The sequence below is a fragment of the Natrix helvetica genome (assembly GCF_964273705.1).
Source record: "Natrix helvetica genome assembly, chromosome: 2".
Taxonomy (NCBI): Eukaryota; Metazoa; Chordata; class Lepidosauria; order Squamata; family Natricidae; genus Natrix; species Natrix helvetica.
The window spans coordinates 276,891,782-276,911,405 of NC_138552.1; the positions used below are offsets into that span (position 1 = coordinate 276,891,782).

At 42.7% G+C, this 19,624-nt stretch overlaps 1 protein-coding gene across 1 annotated transcript; it reads left to right on the forward strand.

The window, feature by feature from the left end:
- The first annotated feature begins 929 nt into the window (after positions 1–929).
- Positions 930–19,160, forward strand: MDH2 (malate dehydrogenase 2). Its single transcript, XM_081944790.1, has 9 exons — positions 930–1,127; positions 4,510–4,678; positions 5,727–5,810; positions 7,089–7,198; positions 7,863–7,988; positions 14,600–14,677; positions 15,795–15,894; positions 16,957–17,108; positions 18,836–19,160. The coding sequence occupies exons 1-9, from the start codon at positions 1,062–1,064 to the stop codon at positions 18,965–18,967; spliced, it is 1,017 nt and encodes a 338-aa protein (XP_081800916.1). The 5' UTR covers positions 930–1,061; the 3' UTR covers positions 18,968–19,160.
- Positions 19,161–19,624: the final 464 nt, after the last annotated feature.

Below are 19,624 nucleotides of genomic sequence, written 5' to 3' on the forward strand. Positions count from 1 at the left end.
TCTAATATAGTATAAATAGAATAGAAATAGAATAGAAATAGAATATAATAACAGAGTTGGAAGGGACCTTAGAGGTCTTCTAGTCCAACTCCCTGCTTAGGCAGGAAACCCTACACCATTTTAGAGAAATGGTCGTCCAGTCTCCTTAAAAACTTCAGTGTTGGAGCATTCGCAACTTCTGGAGGCAAGTCGTTCCACTGATTAATTGTTCTGTCAGGAAATATGTTAAACGTTCCTTTCGCTTAACCTCACTTTGAGGCGGTAGAGTTCCCCCGGAGCGAAATGACGGTTTCATTCCTAGGGGCCTAGGCAAACTAGAATAAATTGACAAGCTGGTGACAGCCAAAGGAAATGAATAAAACGGGGCTCCCCAGAGTTTGGGGGAAAGAAAGCATAGCGAGAACTGGGTACAGCTGGCAATCATGAACCCGGCAGGCTCATTCACAATTCTTTCAGCGTTATTTCGTTGCAAAGCCAGACGTTAGCTTCGTGAGAAGGCAATTCTATTTAGCGTGTAAAAGCCTGATTTCCATTCTCATTTTGAAACACGGGAGAGTGAACGGAGAAACTTTACTGCCGCTGTGAGAAACGTCTAAATCGGAATTGCAACACAAAGACCTTCCTTCTCACGCGAGCGCTAAAATCGGCGAAAGAATTCGTTTTCTTTGTTCCATATGTATTACTGAAATATTCGTTAAATTTTTATCGTCCCCCATCCCAACCTGACGTGACTCTGGGCGGCTCTCCTAATTGAAAGCAGCAAGAATGAGATGAAAATAAAATGAAATAAAAGCCCTTTGGAAACCGAATCCTTTCCTCCCCGCCCCAATTAAAAAAAAAACCGGCGACAGCAGATTTCGCGATGTGACAGGTCTCGCGAGACCGGGTGAGATTTTAAAAAGCAAGGCTTTGGAGCGCTAGCTGCCAAATTGTCGCGAGAGCTCGGGGTGCCTGTGTGTGAAGTCTCGCGCTGTCCTCCCGCTGCCTGGAGGTCGTCGAGGATAAGGAGCAAAAAAAAAGCCCGCCGAGTCCTTCCTTCATTCCTGCCGACGTCTCCCGCCATGTTCTCCCGCCTCACACGATCTGCCTGCGCTGGGCTTCGCAGAGGGTTCGGCACCACCTCGCAGGTAGCCAGGAGCGTGGGGAATGCGGAGCCAGACGGGAGGACTAGACTCTTTCGTTCCGGCTGGGTCTGGAGGGCGGCCCTGTGGCCGGCCTGGTTGAAGGGATCGCGGGGCTAGACGGTGCCCCAGCAATCTGTACTCCCTTGCTGGCGTTCTCGATTTAGGCCTTAGGATGGATTGACTGGAACTTTTTTTCCATTTAGAAATACCTAGAGCAGATGTCTTCAAACTTATCAACTTTAAGACTTGTGGACTTCAACTCCCAGAATTCTATGCTATGCTGGCTGGAGAATTCTGGGAGTTGAAGTCCACAAGTCTTAAAGTTGTCAAGTATGGGGACCCCTGGCCTAGAGCAAGGACTTCAGCTCCCAGAATTCCCCAGCCAGCCTAGAGCTCACATGTACAGTAGGCTGGCTGGGGAATTCTGGGCATTGAAATCCATGCACCTCAAAGTGTCTGGAGATTTTCAGTCATCCATGTCATGGTTGTCCCAGAGCTGAAGAAGCTTCTTGGAGGAGAAGCGAAACGTCTTCAAAAAAAAACCAGACAGTCCAGTCGCCTCTTGGGGAAAAAAAAGCACATTTGGGACACACCTCAAAGTTGCTAAGTTTGTAAAGCACAGAGACAACGGGAGAGAAACAAAGGTTGATAAGGGGAAAAATACATTTGGTCACGATAGGAATTTTAATTTCATTTAAGAGGTGGAGGCTGTGCTGCAGAGGAGAAGTGAGACATTTACCTGAATTGAGATCCCTCATTAAATTTTATGCCTTGTTCCTGCCTAAGTTAAGAGGATTTCTGGAATTGGAACTAAGGTCTTGATAAGGTAGTTCTGGCCAATGGTTCATGTGGATTTTAATTTGTGGTTTATCTATGTAAGTAGCCAATCAGAAAATGTGAAAGGTGCCTTCATATTTAATAATGGAAATAAGAAAATTATTTTGTGAACTTGAACTCCATTAGCATCCCACAAATTCATCAGTAGACCAAATCACAATGTAAAAAAGCAAAACTGAAGAATGTATAATAATTCAATGAAACTGTATAAATTCAATGAAACTGTAGATCAGAAATCTTTTCCTGATTCTTTTCACACATGCAAGTTTTTTTTTCTTTTTAATATTTCATTTCACTTTAGAAAGCCAGGATTGATTGTTTTTTAGTTGACTTTGTATAGGTCTTAGGGCAAGAACTTTTTATATCTGTTACTAGACATGATGAATTGCAGTTCATAGCTTAATATTTTATTTGGTTTATGCAAATGTTGGAAATATATATCTTTCCTCTGAAGTTATTCCATAAGTCAATGCCCTATTTTCTATTGTTGCTGGATTTGAGTTAGGTGCTAGAATCACAGCTGAATAACATCTAGAGGGGTGTACATTTCCTGGTTTTTATGAAGATTATCTTGTCTGATCTCTTAATGCTGAAGTTAAAGAATTTAGCTTGTTCTGCAGTTTCCTAGCTCATTGATGCATCCGCCTTTGGGATGCAGTTATTGTTGAATATATTCCTTGCATTTTCTCACTACTTGTTTAATAGATGTGATATACTGTATAAGGAACAAGGAAGCAAGAATATACTGTACAGATACTATGTCTGGTACATACATAACTGACCATTTTAAAACCTCTATTCCTCATCTTCAGATGTAACTATGAATTAGTATAAACCCTGTGAGGAAACCTGGATGAAATATTTGAATAAAGATTTAGCTTTATTATTTCCCAATTGAGAAATAGGGTGGGAAAGGATGCCCAGAAAGAATCACAAATAAGTTGATTTGGTTTAAGTCTAACACTTGGTGTGGTTAGGTTAATGAATGCCTTTTATTTTCTTCACGCTCCTGAGCTCATATCTTAAAATCTTTGTAAAATTTAATTTATCTATTCAGGGATTTGGAAGTAGCTTTTCATGGGGAGGAGAATAAAAATTTAAGTACTGAAACTTTAAATCCAGATATGACGTCACTGCAGGCAGAAGAACACAGAGTTATCTAGGAAATCTTCTCCCAACCTTTAGTTCATTCCATTAGCCAATTGCAACACAAGGTTTCATTCACATTTGCAATTGTAACAGAAATGCATTATCAGCAGTGTACCTTTAAAAAACTCAAATGTCAAAATCTGAACTTTCTTCCTTGGTCACAGGATGGAAATCTGTGTCAACATATTTCTCATGATTTCTGATACATTCTTGCAACCCAATCTTTTTTACTAGCCTGATACAGAATTGTATTGTTATGATTTTTGGAAATTCTTAGAACAGCAGTTTAGAGTAAGCAATTTTAACAGAATAACAGAGTGGAAGGGACCTTGGAGATTTTCTAGTCCAACCCCCTGCTCTTGCAGGAAACACTATACTGTACCATTTCAGATAACTGGTTGTCCAATATCTTAAAAGTTTCCAGTGTTGGAGCATTCACAACTTCTGGAGGCAAGTTGTTCCACTGATTAATTGTTTTCTCCTTAGTTCTAGATTGCTTCTCTCCTTGATTTTAAATGGAGATAAAAATTTATTGCTCAATTCCAACAAGCATTTAGACTACCTAAAAATGCTGATGTTCTCTTGTTTGTGCTTGGATTTATAAAAGTTAATGTTACCAAATTATATTGCTTCAGAAAACAATATTTCTACATTTAGGAAATGTTAAGCATTTAATTGTCCATTCCTAATTCAATACAAAGATGAATATAGGCATAAAATATGTTTTTGAAGGTGAAGACTCTGAGATATTTTATCTTTTATCCCCCAAATAATTATTTCTTTAATACTTGAGATGAGAGCTGAGGCAACAACCTGTCTTCGGTCAGGCCAGTTGCTTCTTAGTGCATACAGGAAGGCAGAATTAAGGTTATGAGCAGATTCTGACTAGACTCTCAGATACGAGCACTGCTAATCATCTGGCCAGATTAGAGCCAACTCTGTTCTGTCTCTCTGCTTTCTCCAACAATCAGCTGGTCACAGCCTGTTCACATTCTCATTCACAGCTCTCATGACAGCTTGCCTCAACCGTGCTTCTCCTTGTTGGTTGTTGGTGAAGGCAAACAGATGGGAGAGCAAATTCAGGCTAATTAAAGTGGGAAGGCTGTAGCAGGCATAGATGTCTGGGTACCACAGTGGAAAACCACTGTTATATGCTGCTCTGCTTGAGTTATCAGTTCTGTGCCTAGAACTGCAGCCAGAGATTTTTACTATTGCCAAATATGCCACTTTGTCTTCTGAGATTTGATATCTAATGAATTAAAATGTTAAAACACTTTACCATCCTTCCAAAGCTACGCATATAAGGGATAATGACATTTTAAAAATGGAGAAGCTTCTTACAAACAATTCTAGGATGCACACTTGGATATTTGTGGGTTTTTTTTCTTGCCCTATCCAGAATCATGCTAAAGTGGCTGTACTTGGTGCTTCTGGTGGAATTGGCCAGCCTCTCTCCCTCTTGCTGAAGAACAGCCCCTTAGTCAGTCAACTCAGTCTCTATGATATCGCACACACGCCTGGTGTTGCAGCTGACCTCAGCCACATCGAAACAAGAGCTGAAGTGAAAGGTAAGAGATATCTGCTCACTTCAGATATCTTGCTTTATTTTTATAATTTCCTTGTGCACCACTAATTCAGGGAACCTATTAAATGGATACTGTTGCTATAGTAAAAGCTACAATTGATAGATTTCAATCCCAGAACTAGTTATAGATGACAATAGTCAGAATCTCAATTATAGATTGACTAGTTTTTTCAGTTTGCCTGATTTTAAAAGCTTCATCATATATGCTTTTAAAACAATATATTCTTCTTGGCCACCCACGGGCAGTGAGTAAAAGAGATTGATCCTGGCATGCAACCACTGGCAGGAAAAAGATTCCTCACCTGTTAATCTAAAATGAGTTTTCTCTGTATCCTACAATTCAGGATAGGAGGATATCTGCTCTTTCATGAAAACTGCAGCTTAGATTATCTGTTTTGGATCTTAAGTCCTATTAAATTTGGTTCTGAACAAGCACAGATTGATCAGAATCCAAGTTTCTAAAGCAGTAAAAAAAATTGTCTTTAATTGTGTGAGAACTAAGACCAGGCTATATAAAAATAGAATATTTGGTTTTAAAGCTAAATTTATGGTTTGTATTACAAGAATGAGATGCTTCATGCATTTGAGGCATTTCCATGACCTCAAGAAATTGAAATCTTTTTCCTTTGTTTTATCCATGACTTCTGTTTATCATAGAATCTGTTTTATTGGTGCAATCTGAGCCTGTCGTGTTCAGTTTGGAAATTTATTTTTATCTCTTGGAAGTGAGTCAATTTAGGTTTATGCCTGCTTTACATGTATACTTCTTTTACTAGTCTTTTACTGGTTTATCTCCTATTCCACAAAAATCCTAATGTGGCTATATTTGTGTTCTCTGAGCAATAGTTTATTGTAATATTATTGAAACTGATTAGGGAAATCCGTGTCCAGATTCTTAGGTAGTGTTAGAAAATTTTGTATCCCAGGTACAAATCTTTCTAAACAAAACAATTATTCACTATATTAATGTTTTCAATGAATTCCCAACCAACAGAAAGTTGTAAATATGGTTGCTCATTTCATTGCTTTAGGTTTCCTAGGACCGGAACAGTTGCCAGATTGCCTAAAGGGCAGTGAAGTTGTAGTAATCCCAGCTGGAGTCCCTAGAAAGCCTGGTAAGTTGTAGTCTGAGCAAAGCGATCTAGGTGACATGGAGTCATTGCAAAGAGCATCTAGCCATAATGGATGCTAAGATTTGCCCTTATTCTGCAAATTGGAGAAAAAAGAGCTTGTATCTATGCTTCGGTCTTCCTTGTGTGCTGGGCTGTTGTGTATCTGTTATAAAAGTATTTGGTGAAATTAGAGTAAATCTTAATATATGCTGCCCTATAAATTAAAGCTTGCAGTATTTTGTCAATTGCTTCCTTATTCTTCAAAACACTACTTTATTTAATACATTTGAAAGATTTGAAATCTTGTAGAAGATTTCTCATTTTGTTCCTTTGTCCAACTCCTGGCTTTAAATTATTTCCTGTGAATTCTTAGTACTTCCCATCTCTACAGAATAGCTCTATAAGGATTGTAAGTCAGCTAGAGTCATTTAAGGAAGCATCAGACTTAGTTTCCTTGGAATTTTTGTCCGGTAGTGATTGTAGCTCTGTTGCTGTGCTTTTCACTGGCTCCATATGACTCCTGAGAGCATTGTATGTAGGGTCAATTTTTTGAATGTTAAACAGGTTGATCCTTCATGAAATTTTTGATATCAACTTCAAATCTCCTAAAATACATTTAACGATTTGCTGCTGCCAAATGGGGCTCCCTAACACCCTGAAAGACCTCACCCTGCCTTTTAATTAATTTTAACATTGATTTTTAAAATCATGATTGCTTTTTAACATTTTATATGCTATTTTTATGTTTTAATATTTATTTGTACACCACCCAAAATCCCTCTCTGCGGGAAATGAGCAATTTCAAAATGGATAAATACCAAAAAAGTTCTGATGAGATTACCAGTCCTTCAAAATCTGGGGAAACGTCAGTCTAAAGTCTGAGACCTCTTTTCTAGTAATGAAGGAGATTTCTGACCTTCCACTTGAACTTAGAACTGACACTCATCTGAGTGTGGAGATGGAAGAATGATGGTTTATTCTGCTGTTATAAAAGTATAAATTCTGCCTGCCTCCAAAGGGATATTTGTTAGGAATCTTTTATCAGTCCTGTAAAGTGTTTCTTATCCCTGCAATTCAGATGGCTGCTGGAAACCAGAATATCTTGAAGGATATTCTTGAAATAGAAGAAAGAGCTTTTGGGTGGGGGAAGCGATTCTAACTGTACCCTACAGTATATAGAGAGTTGGGGGCACTGATAGTAAATTATGTTGACATATCTGTCAAGTATGATCTGGATGAGATGCAGAACACTGTTAACAGATTATTTATGTTAATATACAGGGATGTCTCGTGATGACCTGTTCAATACAAATGCTACCATCGTTGCTAACTTGTCAGCTGCTTGTGCCCAGCATTGCCCTAAAGCTCTTATCTGTATTATTGCAAATCCGGTAAGTACATTCCACCCATGTTCTTTGAGAAATATCATGCAAATATGCTGTGGTTGGCTGCAATGGCTTCATATAAAGCAAAAAAGGAAAATGTAGACACATTGCTGCCATTTGAAGCACATCTCTGTTTTTACTATAACTGGTGGAAACCAAATGGCCTACTGAGCATTAACCACAGACTCCCCATGTTTCAAGAGAACCGTATACATAGATTTTCATCACCTCCATGTTCATTCAGATTAGAATAGCAGATTACCAGTTTCCCTGTCACAGAACAGAGAACAGCAAATTACTGAAGTGGTTGTTGAGACATAATAGATACTAAGGGTAGAACTGTTTATGTAAAACTGTTACTTAGGATATATGCAAGGAATACCGTATGCATGTGCTGTGCTACTAAAACAGTTGGGGATCTATTCCTTTATATTTTTCTTGTGGTTTCTACTATAAAGGAAAAGGTGCTGGAATTCACATACTGTTTTATGATTGTTTTATCGTCTTACCTTCAAGATAATATTAAATAAATAAACTTGAAACTCTGTTTTAAAACATTTTGGGTGAGAGCTGCTTCATGGGAAGTTTAAAATATTAGAAAATTGCTAAAAAACCCAAAAAGGATGTAGTATGTTTAAAATTGAGCCAATAAACGATTTTCATTTTTCAGGTCAATTCCACCATCCCAATTACTTCTGAGATTTTTAAGAAACATGGTGTATATAATCCTAACACAATTTTTGGTGTCACAACTTTGGACATTGTGAGAGCAAATACTTTTGTAGCTGAATTGAAGGTATGTTGGTAGAGTAAGGTTGAAATCAATGGTGTCATTTTCACACAGCAAAGCATTTTCCATTGAAATGGATTCTTCTTTCTATCCTCCTATCAACTTCAACAAAAATTATTTTTCCAAGCATGACTGTTATAGTATTCTCTTGCTAAAATAAAGTTAAGAAGAGGCATAGACATAGAAAAATTCCAGCAACTAAACTTTTTCTTCTTTAGAGCTAATTTATCCCTGTGTATATTAGGTCACCAATTTTCTGATTTATAGACTTCCCACCGATGATATGATAAGGAGGTGGGTCTGATACTATAATGCTTGCAGCTGGCTGTTTACATAAAAATTCAGGAGACTATTATCCGTCTGGGAACCAATTAGTACATTTCTATGTGATTTCCTGGGATCTGTTCTGGAGGAACCAGGAATTATCCAGATCAGATTAGGGGTATATCATTTGTGGGACCATAGTAAATTTTCTCTCATTAATAAGGTTTTTTTTTTGGTATATTTTAGTTTCTTTCATTGATTGGTTGACCAAACAGGCATGGTCAAGGAATGTGATCATGAAACAGAGTTCATTATCATTCTGGCATATTTTTAAAGATATTTTTTATTCCTGCCTTTATTATGGTTATCAATAACTGAAGGTTGAGAGCATTTCTAAAACTCCTTCCTCCTCCTATTTTCCTACAAACCCTGTGAGGCGTTTGGGGCTGAGAGAGAGAGAGAGATTGGCCCAAAGTCACCCAGCTGTCTTTAATGCCTAAGGTGGGACTAGAACTCACTATCACCTGGTTTCTAGCCTTGTGCCTTAACCATTAGACCAATTTGCATATGAGCTAAGTCAAAGAATAAATTTTTCATTCTTTGATCTTGAGGGGTCATTGCTTATGCTCAGAAGTTTATCCCTGTAGCTTCAAGGAGGGACTAAATTTTACATACTAGTAAAAAATAAATGCTAGCAATCTCAGCAAGTCAAGGACACTGCTTGTTTATGCCTTAGTATTTCATGCTGTGAATGGGTGGTAAATACCTTACCAGTCGGTGTGATTCGATGTGGTTTCCCAACCTTCAACACCCTACCCCATAATGGAATATATAAGTCAGGAATATTTTCAGATAGTGGATGCCATCTAAAATTATTGCTGATTTCTGATACAAGCTTAATCTTTCAGTTTCAATAGCATTAGTGTTATTCCCTGACTAACAAATTATGAAGGAGGTTAATCGTTGTCCTAAAGGTGCTTTTTCAAGAGGCAGCTGAACTTTCTGGTTTTTCTTTGAAGACGTTTCACTTCTCATCCAAGAGCTGAAGAAGCTCCTTGGATGAGAAGCAAAACGTCTACAAAGAAAAATAAGAAAGTCCAGCTGCCTCTTGAAAAAGCATCTTTGGGATGACTGTGACCTGGATGACTGAGAATCTCCATAGACATTGAGGCCAATAGTTGTTCCTCTGGGATTTCTGGGATCTTGCTAGCTAAAAAGGCTGAGTGAGCAGTAGAAAACTTGTCCTTTGCAAAGCCAAGCCGTGAAAAACGGATTCCTGGCCAACTGCAAACCACATCTGTCTGTCTGTACAGGACAATATGTCCTCTTGTCACCTTGGCATTAGGCTTGCTAGGATCATAAACAGCCTTCCCATGACATGCTTTACTCCTTTTGGTTTGGCTGCATGACAACAATCATTTCCAGAATTAGTCTGCATTATTAGCCTGCTGTCAGGACATAAAGAGGAAAACGGCCAAAGAACCTCTGTTCTCTGACCACATTTGCACCAACCACATATTGGTAGATTGTTGCAAAGATGCCCAGCTACGAAACAGCAGTTCAACTCGCTTAGTATTACAGGCTAGAATACCTGTAAAATATCCTAAGCAGTATGCAAATACTTCTTCCTGTTGCAGATCATAGAAACAGCCTGACTGGCCGCAGCCTGTCCGGGTTTTTCAGTAACTCAGAGTAGAGGGCCAAGAAGCATCACCTGGGTCTTCAGGAGGCCCACCAGCGTCTCATTGGTGTTCCTAAAGCTCCCCAATGGGACTAAAAACCTTAGCTATTTTTGTTTAGTTTGGGGATATTTGAAGTTTACAATGAACAAAAAGGCTTAACGTTCCCATTTTTCTATTAAGCCTCCTGGTTTAATAATAATAATAATAATAATAATTTGAATTTATTAGCCGCTCCCTTTCCAGACAGGACTCGGGGCGGCGTACAATGGAGCATATAGAACATAAAACATGAGTACAAACACATAAACATACATATATACAAAGACACACATGCACGGAGGAAGTAACAAATTACAACATTTAGACAGTTAAAAATCACCATTAAAATACCCCAATTGTAAGAAACCCAATGTACAATTAAAATTTAAAATTTAAAAAGACAGTCAGGAGGAGTAAGAAAAATTATGGTTGAGCCAGGCCAGATAATTGAAAGAGGTGGGTCTTCAGCTGTACATGGAAGGAGCGGAGATCGGAAGTAATCCTGATGTCACGGGGGAGGTCATTCCACAGGGCTGGGCCCATCACAGAGAAGGCTCTGCTCCTGGGTGTCGCCCCCCGACACTGTTTGGCGGACGGCACCCGGAGAAGTCCCTCTCTGTGTGAGCGAATTGGTCGTAGGGATGTGTGGGGCAGGATGCGATCCTGCATGTAACTAGGTCCTGTGCCATGAAGCGCTTTAAAGATCATAATCAAAACCTTGAAACGCACTCGGTAGACCACAGGAAGCCAGTGCAGCTCGCGCAGGAGAGGTGTTACAGGGGAGTATCTAGTCCTCCCCATAATCACCCGCGCGGCCGCTTTCTGGACCAACTGTAGTCTCCAAGTGCATCTCAAGGGAAGCCCCATGTAGAGAGCATTGCAGTAGTCCAGGCGAGACGTCACTAGCGCATGGGTGACTGTGCGTAGGGCATCCCGGTCCAATAAGGGGCGCAATTGGCGCATCAGGCGAACCTGATGGAACGCCCCCCTTGCCACGGCTGTTACATGGTCATCCATGGACAGCCGGGCATCTAGGAGGATGCCCAAATTGCGCACCTGTTCCATGGAGGCTAGTTGCACGCCCCCGATGGCCAGAGATGGAAGCAACTGGTTGAACCGGGAGGCCGGAAGCCACAGCCACTCCGTCTTGGAAGGGTTGAGTTTTAGTCGGTTGCCATCCATCCAGACCCGTACGGCCTCCAAACACCGGGACATCATTTCGACGGCCTCATTGGGGTGGTTCGGGGTGGAAATGTATAGCTGAGTATCATCAGCATACAGATGATATCCCACCCCAAAACCACGGATGATCTCGCCCAGCGGTTTCATGTATGTGTTGAACAGGAGAGGCGAGAGCACCGATCCCTGTGGCACTCCACATGTGAGTGACCTCCGGGTCGATCTCTGCTCCCCTGCCAACACACGTTGCGTCCGGTCAGAGAGGTAGGAGCCAAACCACCGTAAAACGGTGCCCCTGACTCCCAGCCCCTCTAGCCGGTGCAACAGGATACCATGGTCGATGGTATCGAACGCCGCCGAGAGATCTAATAGGACCAGGATAGAGGAACAACCCCTATCTCTGGCCCTCCAGAGATCATCAACCAATGCGATCAAGGCCGTCTCCGTGCTGTGCCCGGGTCGGAAGCCGGACTGGCGCGGGTCTAGATAATCATTTTCCTCCAGGTGACGTGGGAACTGCTGTGCCACCACACTCTCTACAACCTTCGCTAGAAAAGGAAGGTTGGAGACTGGACGATAATTGACTAGGTCCGTTGGGTCCAGGGAAGGCTTCTTGAGCAGGGGCCTCACCACCGCCTCTTTCAAGGCGGCCGGTAGAAACCCCTCACCCAACGAGGCGTTCACTAGGCCCAGGAGCCAGTCGCGCGTAACCTCCCAGGATGCCAGTACAAGCCAGGAGGGACACGGGTCCAATAAACATGTGGTGGGTCGCAGACGTCCACGCAACCTGTCCAAATCCTCGATGGCAACCGAGTCAAACTCCTCCCAAAGCGGTCCCTCAAGACTCGCCACGGGCGTCTCTACTGGACCACTGAAAGGGGCCCATCCCATCCGGATTTGAGCGACTTTGTCCTGTAGATATTTCCCAAACTCCTCTGCTCTGCCCTGTAAAGGGGCTTCCCGCGGTCTCTCAAACAAGAGGGAGCGAGTCACCCGAAACAGGGCGGCAGGGTGGTTATCTGCGGACGCAATAAGAGCGGCGCAATGTTGACGTTTGGCCGCTCTTAATGCCACAAGGTACGTCCTCAAATAGGCTCGTGCCTGTGCTCGGTCAAATTCGGAACGGGAGGATCTCCAACGACTCTCTAGGCGTCTCTTGTGGCGTTTCATCACCCTTAGCTCCTCGGTAAACCAAGGGGCCAGGGTGGTTCGTCGCCGCAGGAGAGGCCGCAAAGGCGCCACCCGGTCTAGGGCCCCGGTAGTCGCACTATTCCATGCGTCCACCAGGTCCTCCACTCGGGGGCGGGTCAGGTCCACAGGAGGTGGCCCAAGCTCCGTCTGGAACCTATCTGGTTCCATCAGGCGCTTGGGGCGGAACCATCTAATACCTTCCGGTTCCGCCTCCTCGCGGCGGGGGGTAGCACCAGGGAAGTCAAGCCGGAGAAGTGAGTGATCCGACCATGACAGGGGAATAATGGCTGGATCCCCTATTCCCAGATCACTCATCCACTGGCCAGAGACAAAGACAAGGTCCAGCGTGTGGCCTCCCTCGTGAGTAGGGCCCTGAATTAACTGGGTCAGGTCCATGGCTGTCATGGAAGCCATGAACTCCCGAACCCCCTCAGACGCTTCTCCCATCGACGGCAGATTAAAATCCTCCATCACTAAAAGTTTGGGGGTCTCAACCGCCACCGATGAGATCAGCTCAAGGAGTTCAGGCAGGGCCGCTGATGTATAGCGAGGAGCCAGGTATACTATCAGCAGGCCCAACTGCCTCCCTGGGCCCCATCTCACGACAAGGGACTCACACCCGGATGTCTGTGGCACGGTGAACTCTCTCGGCTCTAAGTCTTCCCGGATAATCACTGCTACCCCGCCGCCCCTTCCCTGGGCCCGAGGCTGGTGAAATGCTCGATAACCTGGCGGGCACATTTCCACGAGGGGTAAACCTCCCTCGTGGCCCAACCAGGTCTCGGTTATTCCTGCGAGGTCCGGCTCCCCCTCCAAAATTAGATCGTGAATGAGGGGGGCCTTATTAACAACGGACCTCGCGTTGCATAACAGCAGTCTCAGGCCTTGGGTCTGTAGATCCTGACCACCTAGTATGCAGGGGTTGGTACAAACGACCGGGAATGACCAAAAACCCCGGTCTCCCAACCGACTACGCGCTCTTAATCTGTCCTCGCACCTGCCCCTCCCCACGACCGTTGGTATCAAAGAGCCCTGCACAGGAATGCTATCTTCCCTCTCCTACCCCACTCCGCTCCCTCCTCCTTCGACCACACCAAGGTGCCTGGCTCTCCCATCCCTCCTGTCTTGTTCCCCCCCCCATCCCTGTAACCCCTTACAATTTTTAAAAAACAATTAATTAAAAAACCCCTCAACGAGCGCTTCCTCCACCTCTCTGGGTTAATGAACCCGTCCTCAAGGTGGGCCCTCGAAAGGGCTGGAGGCCATAACTGCGAGAGGGGGGACTCTCGTAGCTGTAGCAGGTCTAGCCTCGTGTATAACATAATTGGACAGGGCCAAGTTCATCAAGTGGGTGCTGTAGATGATAATATGCATCAGCAGCCGCAATTCCCACTAAGGGGATGGTCCTGGCAAGAGGATAGTCCAGGCAAGGGGATAGGCTGATGAAATAATCCGCATCAGAATGGAAATGATGGTTGATGGAAATAAGATAAAATAGCCAGTGAATGGCATGACATGCAAAGCTCTGGTATGGCCCTCGAGGTAACAAGCTGCATGCTTTTAAATTGAGAAAAGAAAATCCAGGTCAGAACACAGCTGGAACTGAGAACCTAAACAGTTTAAGTGTTTGAATTCCAATTTCTCTGACAAAAACCTAAATGTAAAAATAAAAGGAAGATTTATAAACTACCATATTTTTTGGACTATAAGGGGCACCAGAGTATAAAATGCACCATGATTTTGAGGAGGTAATTTTTTAAAAAAGTTTTTGCATTCTGCAGGCCTCCCAAGCACTCTGCAGGCCTCGTTCCCTCTCTCCCCCCCCCCCCCCAAAAGGGCATGCAGAGGCTTTGGGAGGCTTTTCGAGTGCTCCTGGGGGCTGGGGGGGGGAAACGGCTCATTTTTTGCTCTTTTTTGCCCTCCCCAGCCCTCAGGAGCACTTTGCAAGCCTCCCAAACCCTCTGCATGTCCATTTTTGCAAAGGGGGTGGGGTTTCGGTAGGCCAAAAATGCGGTATTCAGTGTATAAGACGCACCCAGATTTTCACCCTCTTTTGGGGGGGGGGGGAAAGGTGTGTCTTATACTCTGGAAAATACGGTATACATCTCATTCTCACATTTTCCATTTTCCATTTTTTTCCTGTTTTCTGTGAGGAGTGGGAGGTTTTACTGTTGAATTATGCATATTGTGCTTGCCTGTGATTCAGCCAGCTTGGGGCAGAGCTGACTTCCAAATATATCTTGAAAATTGCTGTTTCCACAGGGCTTGGATCCAGCTCGTGTCAATGTTCCTGTGATCGGTGGCCATGCAGGGAAGACCATCATCCCCCTAATCTCACAGGTGTGTGATCCAATTACATTTCTCTGAGGAGCTCTGGCTGATAAGGGGACATTCAAGATTCATATCACTATGTAGAACTGCAGGATGTCAGCATTCCAAGTAATGCTCCCATAGAAATCCCTTGACACAAGACCCAGGAAAATAATTTGAATTTGGGAAGAAGCTGGTCTGTACTTTTAACCTCTTGTCAAATGCAACTCTGTTCGAACATATGAAAGTAGCCTAATTTTGAGGTTTCAAATATAATTATATCTTTAAACTCTGGACTAGCCAACTGAAGCTTTCAAGGTTCTGTTCCAGTGCCTGGAAACTGCAGGTTTGGACAAGGAGGAAGCATCTCCGTGTCAAGGTTACCAAAATTGAATGGCTCTGATTATTTGGATTGCCCAGGTCTGGGCTATTCCAGCTTTGAGCTTGAGTGGATTTGCACTTTGCCATTCCAAAAAGATGCACAATTTGGGGGTCCTTCTGGAGTCATAGCTCCTGCTGAATGAGCAGATGGCATCTGTGGCTATGAAGTCTCAGATGATGTGCCAGTTGCACCCTTTCCTAGATTGCAGGCTCCTTCAGCCACTCGGCCCGATCACCTCATGGCTGCACTATTCCTTTGTGCCCTACATGAGGTTGCTCTTGAAGAATCATTGGAAAAACTTCAGCTGGTCCAGAATGTAACAATACAGGCAGTCATGAGTGTGTCTTCTTATTTTAAAGGATTACTTCTCTCTTTTGGAAAACTAAATGCTAGACCCCTTCCTCAGGTCTTTGCCCCACTGATCAGCTCATCCAGGTTGTCTTCATTTAGAATGAATCTGTCATGAATCTGCTTTATTCTGGAAAATTGGAAGGGAAGATAGTTGAGAAATGGTGGAGTAGACGATTTGGGCTCCACATTCCTTTTCCTGACAGAATTCACTGCTCTTGGAACACAAAAATACGAATGTTGACTTGAAGGCTGGGTCTGCAATATGATCTAATGCAGATCTGATTCTTGATTGGTGTACCACTGAGGGGTAGAGAAAGAAGCTTCAGTTCTGCTGTTGAAAGTTCCTGTTCAAAACCCAATAATATAAGTATATGCTAGAGATGAGATAAATCCTGTGTTCTTTTCCTGTTGCAGTGCACACCAAAGGTGGATTTTCCTGAAACTCAGCTGGTGACCCTCACCGAAAGGATTCAGGAAGCTGGAACTGAAGTTGTCAAAGCAAAAGCAGGGGCAGGTTAGTTTGTGGAATATTTTCCCTCTACCTGGATTGTTTGTAGTACAGGTGAGCTATTCTGATATGTGACTGCAGAGAGGAAAAACAAGCCCTACGAGCAAACCAGAAGTTTGTCCGTAAGTCCGGTTTTCGCCCTGGAGCCTTCAGGAAAGCCTCCTGAAGGCCCCTGAAGGCTCCAGAGGTCGAAAATCGGCCCTACGGACAAACCGGAAGTTACCATTCCTGAACGTTCGGGTTCCCTGTAGGTCTGTTTTTTGCCCTCCGGAGGCTTCAGGGAAGCTCCTGAGGCCTCCGGAGGGCGTCTGGGGCAGGGGAAGGCTGTTTTCGCCCTCCCCAGGCTCCTAGAAAGCCTCTGGAGTCTGGGGAAGATGAAAAAATTGCGGCAAAAGCAGGGGGTGTTTGCTGATTGCATGCATGTGCGCGCATAGCATGGGTATGGCACGCCGGCACATGAACCCCCTGTGTTCCTCCCGCTTTTGGCACGGCAGCCAAAAAAGGTTTGCCATCACTGTCCTATACCATTCTGGACAAATTGCTGTCTAATCTCTTCTTAAAAATCTCTAGTGATGGAGTACCCACAACCTTTGGAGGCATGCTGCTCCACTGATTAATTATTCTCAATGTATGGGACCTTATTACTACGGTCTTTATTTGAAACTATTTAGGAAAGGATGGAGCCAAAAAGTTATCCCTCAGTCAACATGACAAACACAATCTTGTTAGCCAATCCTCTACCAAAAAACCCCCCAACAATAAGAAATAAGAAAGCAGTGTTGAGATCTCAAGTAGTTCTCTAGGATGGATCAATTTAATTGTCTCCGTAATATAAATGGACAACTGAGACTAGTGGAACAGGCTAATAGGTGTCATCATTTACTCTTGTATAGGCTACATTGATTCTTAGGCAAACTAGTGAGAGCATTATACCTAATATATTATACCTACATGTATTTCAGTGATTTAAATGAAACAACTATTATTAGATTTATATTGGGAAAATCTATGGGAAATTCCACAGAAGCATTTCCTTATCTTTGAATGTTATTCCTGCTATTCCAACAGGGTCAGCTACGTTGTCCATGGCCTATGCTGGTGCCCGGTTTGTTTTCTCAGTCCTGGATGCTGTGAATGGGAAAGAAGGTGTCATTGAATGTGCTTTTGTCCGATCGGAGGAAACAGAATGTCCTTACTTTTCAACACCTCTGCTACTTGGGGTACATAATCTGGGCAGCTCTTAATTTAATTTGCTTTACATATGAGTGTCTTCTAGTGATGCAATTGTTAACCGCTTTATGTTTTAGGGGGAAAATAATAATAATAATAATAAATATTTATTTCTTAGCCGCACCCTCTCCCGAAGGACTCGGGGCGGCGTACAACGAAACATATGAAATAAATATGTGGACAAAACAAACATATAACAGAGACATATACCGAGACATACACAAGGAGGAGGTCGGCTGACAAATAAAACAATTAAAATACAGTATTTAAAAACCCCTAGATAATTAAATATAATTAAAATACCCAATAAAAACCCGTCAGGAGCGATATGGTTAAATCAAAGTTAAGCCAGGCCAGCTGCTTGGAATAGGTGGGTCTTAACTCCCAGTGGTAGGTACATAATTAATGAAAGCAATCTTATCTATAAATCAGCATTCAAATAAATATCAGAGCAACACGACAGCAACCTATAGCAATATTAATCAAAAACTAGATTATTGCAGACATTTTTAAAGAAGTAACATTAAATAACGTGGGAAACATGCCTGTTCTATTCCACAGGAATAGATTCTCACAGTACGGGCTGCTGTGGAGCTGCCCTTGCCTGATATTTGTTACTTGCATTTTTTTAAAAGGCACCCCGAAAGTGTTCATTTCATTTCTGCCCTGCTTTCCTGCTCTTCAGAGTACTCAGAATAGTTAGCAGGAATACATTAAAATGGATACTAAAACAAACGAACTGTTAAAATTCTTTCAAAAAAGAGAAATGCAGACAGTTGGACTGCCAACACTTCCAAGATGATGAATTTGATAACCTGAGATCAGTGTAGGAGGAAGCCCTTCTGTGTGGCAGGAAGATGATGACCATGTTGGGTCTTGTACAGATTTGAACAGGATTCTAACAGGAGACATGATCCCTTAGATCTGTGGGTTTCGACTAGTATGTAAGCTATTGGTGGGACTTAGGGGTTGTCTAATTGGTAAATAGCCATTAGAACCCCAGTCTGTAAACTTAACATGTACTAATGGTGGCTGTAATGTCCTAGGAAAAAAGTGGATTTTTTTTGTTTCTGCTGGAATAGATTCTGGTTTTTTGGCTGTGACTGATGGGATTTAAGATACCAAGCCCTACGAATAAGGTCCTATAACAATGGCCAGTAACAAATTATCTTGATAATGTTTGAGGTGATGACTTTTAAAAGTAGGTCCTTTGATTTGGAGAGGCAGTTTTCTGTCAATCAGGCCCTTGGCTAATCAAGCTTCCAAAGTCCATGTTAAAAATTATTAAATGAAATCAGCATTCTAATTGGTAGCCTCTGTAGGGGAAATACTGGATGAGTTGGAGCTATTATAGCTCTGAGGCAGTTATCCAGTGGACAAATGTACACAGTAGACAATTAGCTCTTCATAGTGTAAGAATCTAGTCAAATAAAAGTGATAGTGGTACAGGTCAGGCCAGAGTATTAGTTAACAGCAGTTCATTTGTAGGCTATTGGTATACATCATTGACCCAAGTTTTTATCAAGAGCCTTCTCTTAAGTATGGCTCAGCTCATTTGACCCATTTCGAAACTTGGAAATAGCTTATGTGTTTTCTGGCTCCCACGTGTCTATCTTATGCTTTAAAGGAGTTAATGATTTTCCAGTGAAAAGTTGTTCTTGCTGTTAATGTCTTACTACAGTGTGCTAATTTTCAATCTTCCTTTCCCTGCTCTCAGAAAAACGGTATTGAGAAAAATTTGGGTATTGGCAAGATCACTCCTTTTGAAGAGAAGATGGTGGCCGGGGCCATTGCAGAGCTGAAAGCTTCCATCAAGAAAGGTGAAGAGTTTGCCAAGAGCATGAAATGAAGCATCAATGACGAAGGAGAACTGCTGTCCCCTTAATTTATTTAAGGTGCATCATGTCACTTTAAAGGCTTCTGGAGGCAAAAGTAATAATTTTTGCCCGAAGGCCCGATATTGACTTGCCCTCTAATCTATCAATTGGAATTCTGTTCTTCAATTAAAAAAAACTTATTTTTTCCAGGGTATTCCCTGAGTATTTTGTGTTTTGGTCATAATTTATGTCTACATCTCTTAATTATGGTTAACCTGAACTGCCTGTCAGCGATTGGAGGGAAGGGACTCATAGACGTATGGCTATTTAGATAAAATTAGCTAACACATATCATGCTGTTTCTTTGTTGTTGTTAGTCAGGAAGTCATGTCCCAACCACCACGACCCCATGAACAACGTTCCTCCAGGCCTTCCTGTCCTCTACCCTCCTCCGGAGTCCATTTAAACTCACACCTACGGCTTCAGGGGACTCCATCCAGCCACCTCATTCTCTGTCTTCCCCTTCTTCTTTTGCCCTCAATCTTTCCCAGCATTAGGCTCTTCTCCAGTGACTCCTTCCTTCTCATTAGGTGGCCAAAGTATTTGAGTTTCATCTCCAGGATCTGGCCTCCTAAAGAAGCTTCAGATGAGACCTGAAGCTGTTTCTAGGCAGTTATAATTCCAGGTTA

Coding starts and splice junctions, on each gene's coding strand:
- MDH2 (XM_081944790.1), top strand. CDS start 1,062: ATGTTCTCCCGCCTCACACGATCTGCCTGCGCTGGGCTTCGCAGAGGG. Junction 1,128..4,509: donor GGTTCGGCACCACCTCGCAG/GTAGCCAGGAGC, acceptor TGCCCTATCCAG/AATCATGCTAAAGTGGCTGT. Junction 14,678..15,794: donor TCATCCCCCTAATCTCACAG/GTGTGTGATCCA, acceptor TTCCTGTTGCAG/TGCACACCAAAGGTGGATTT.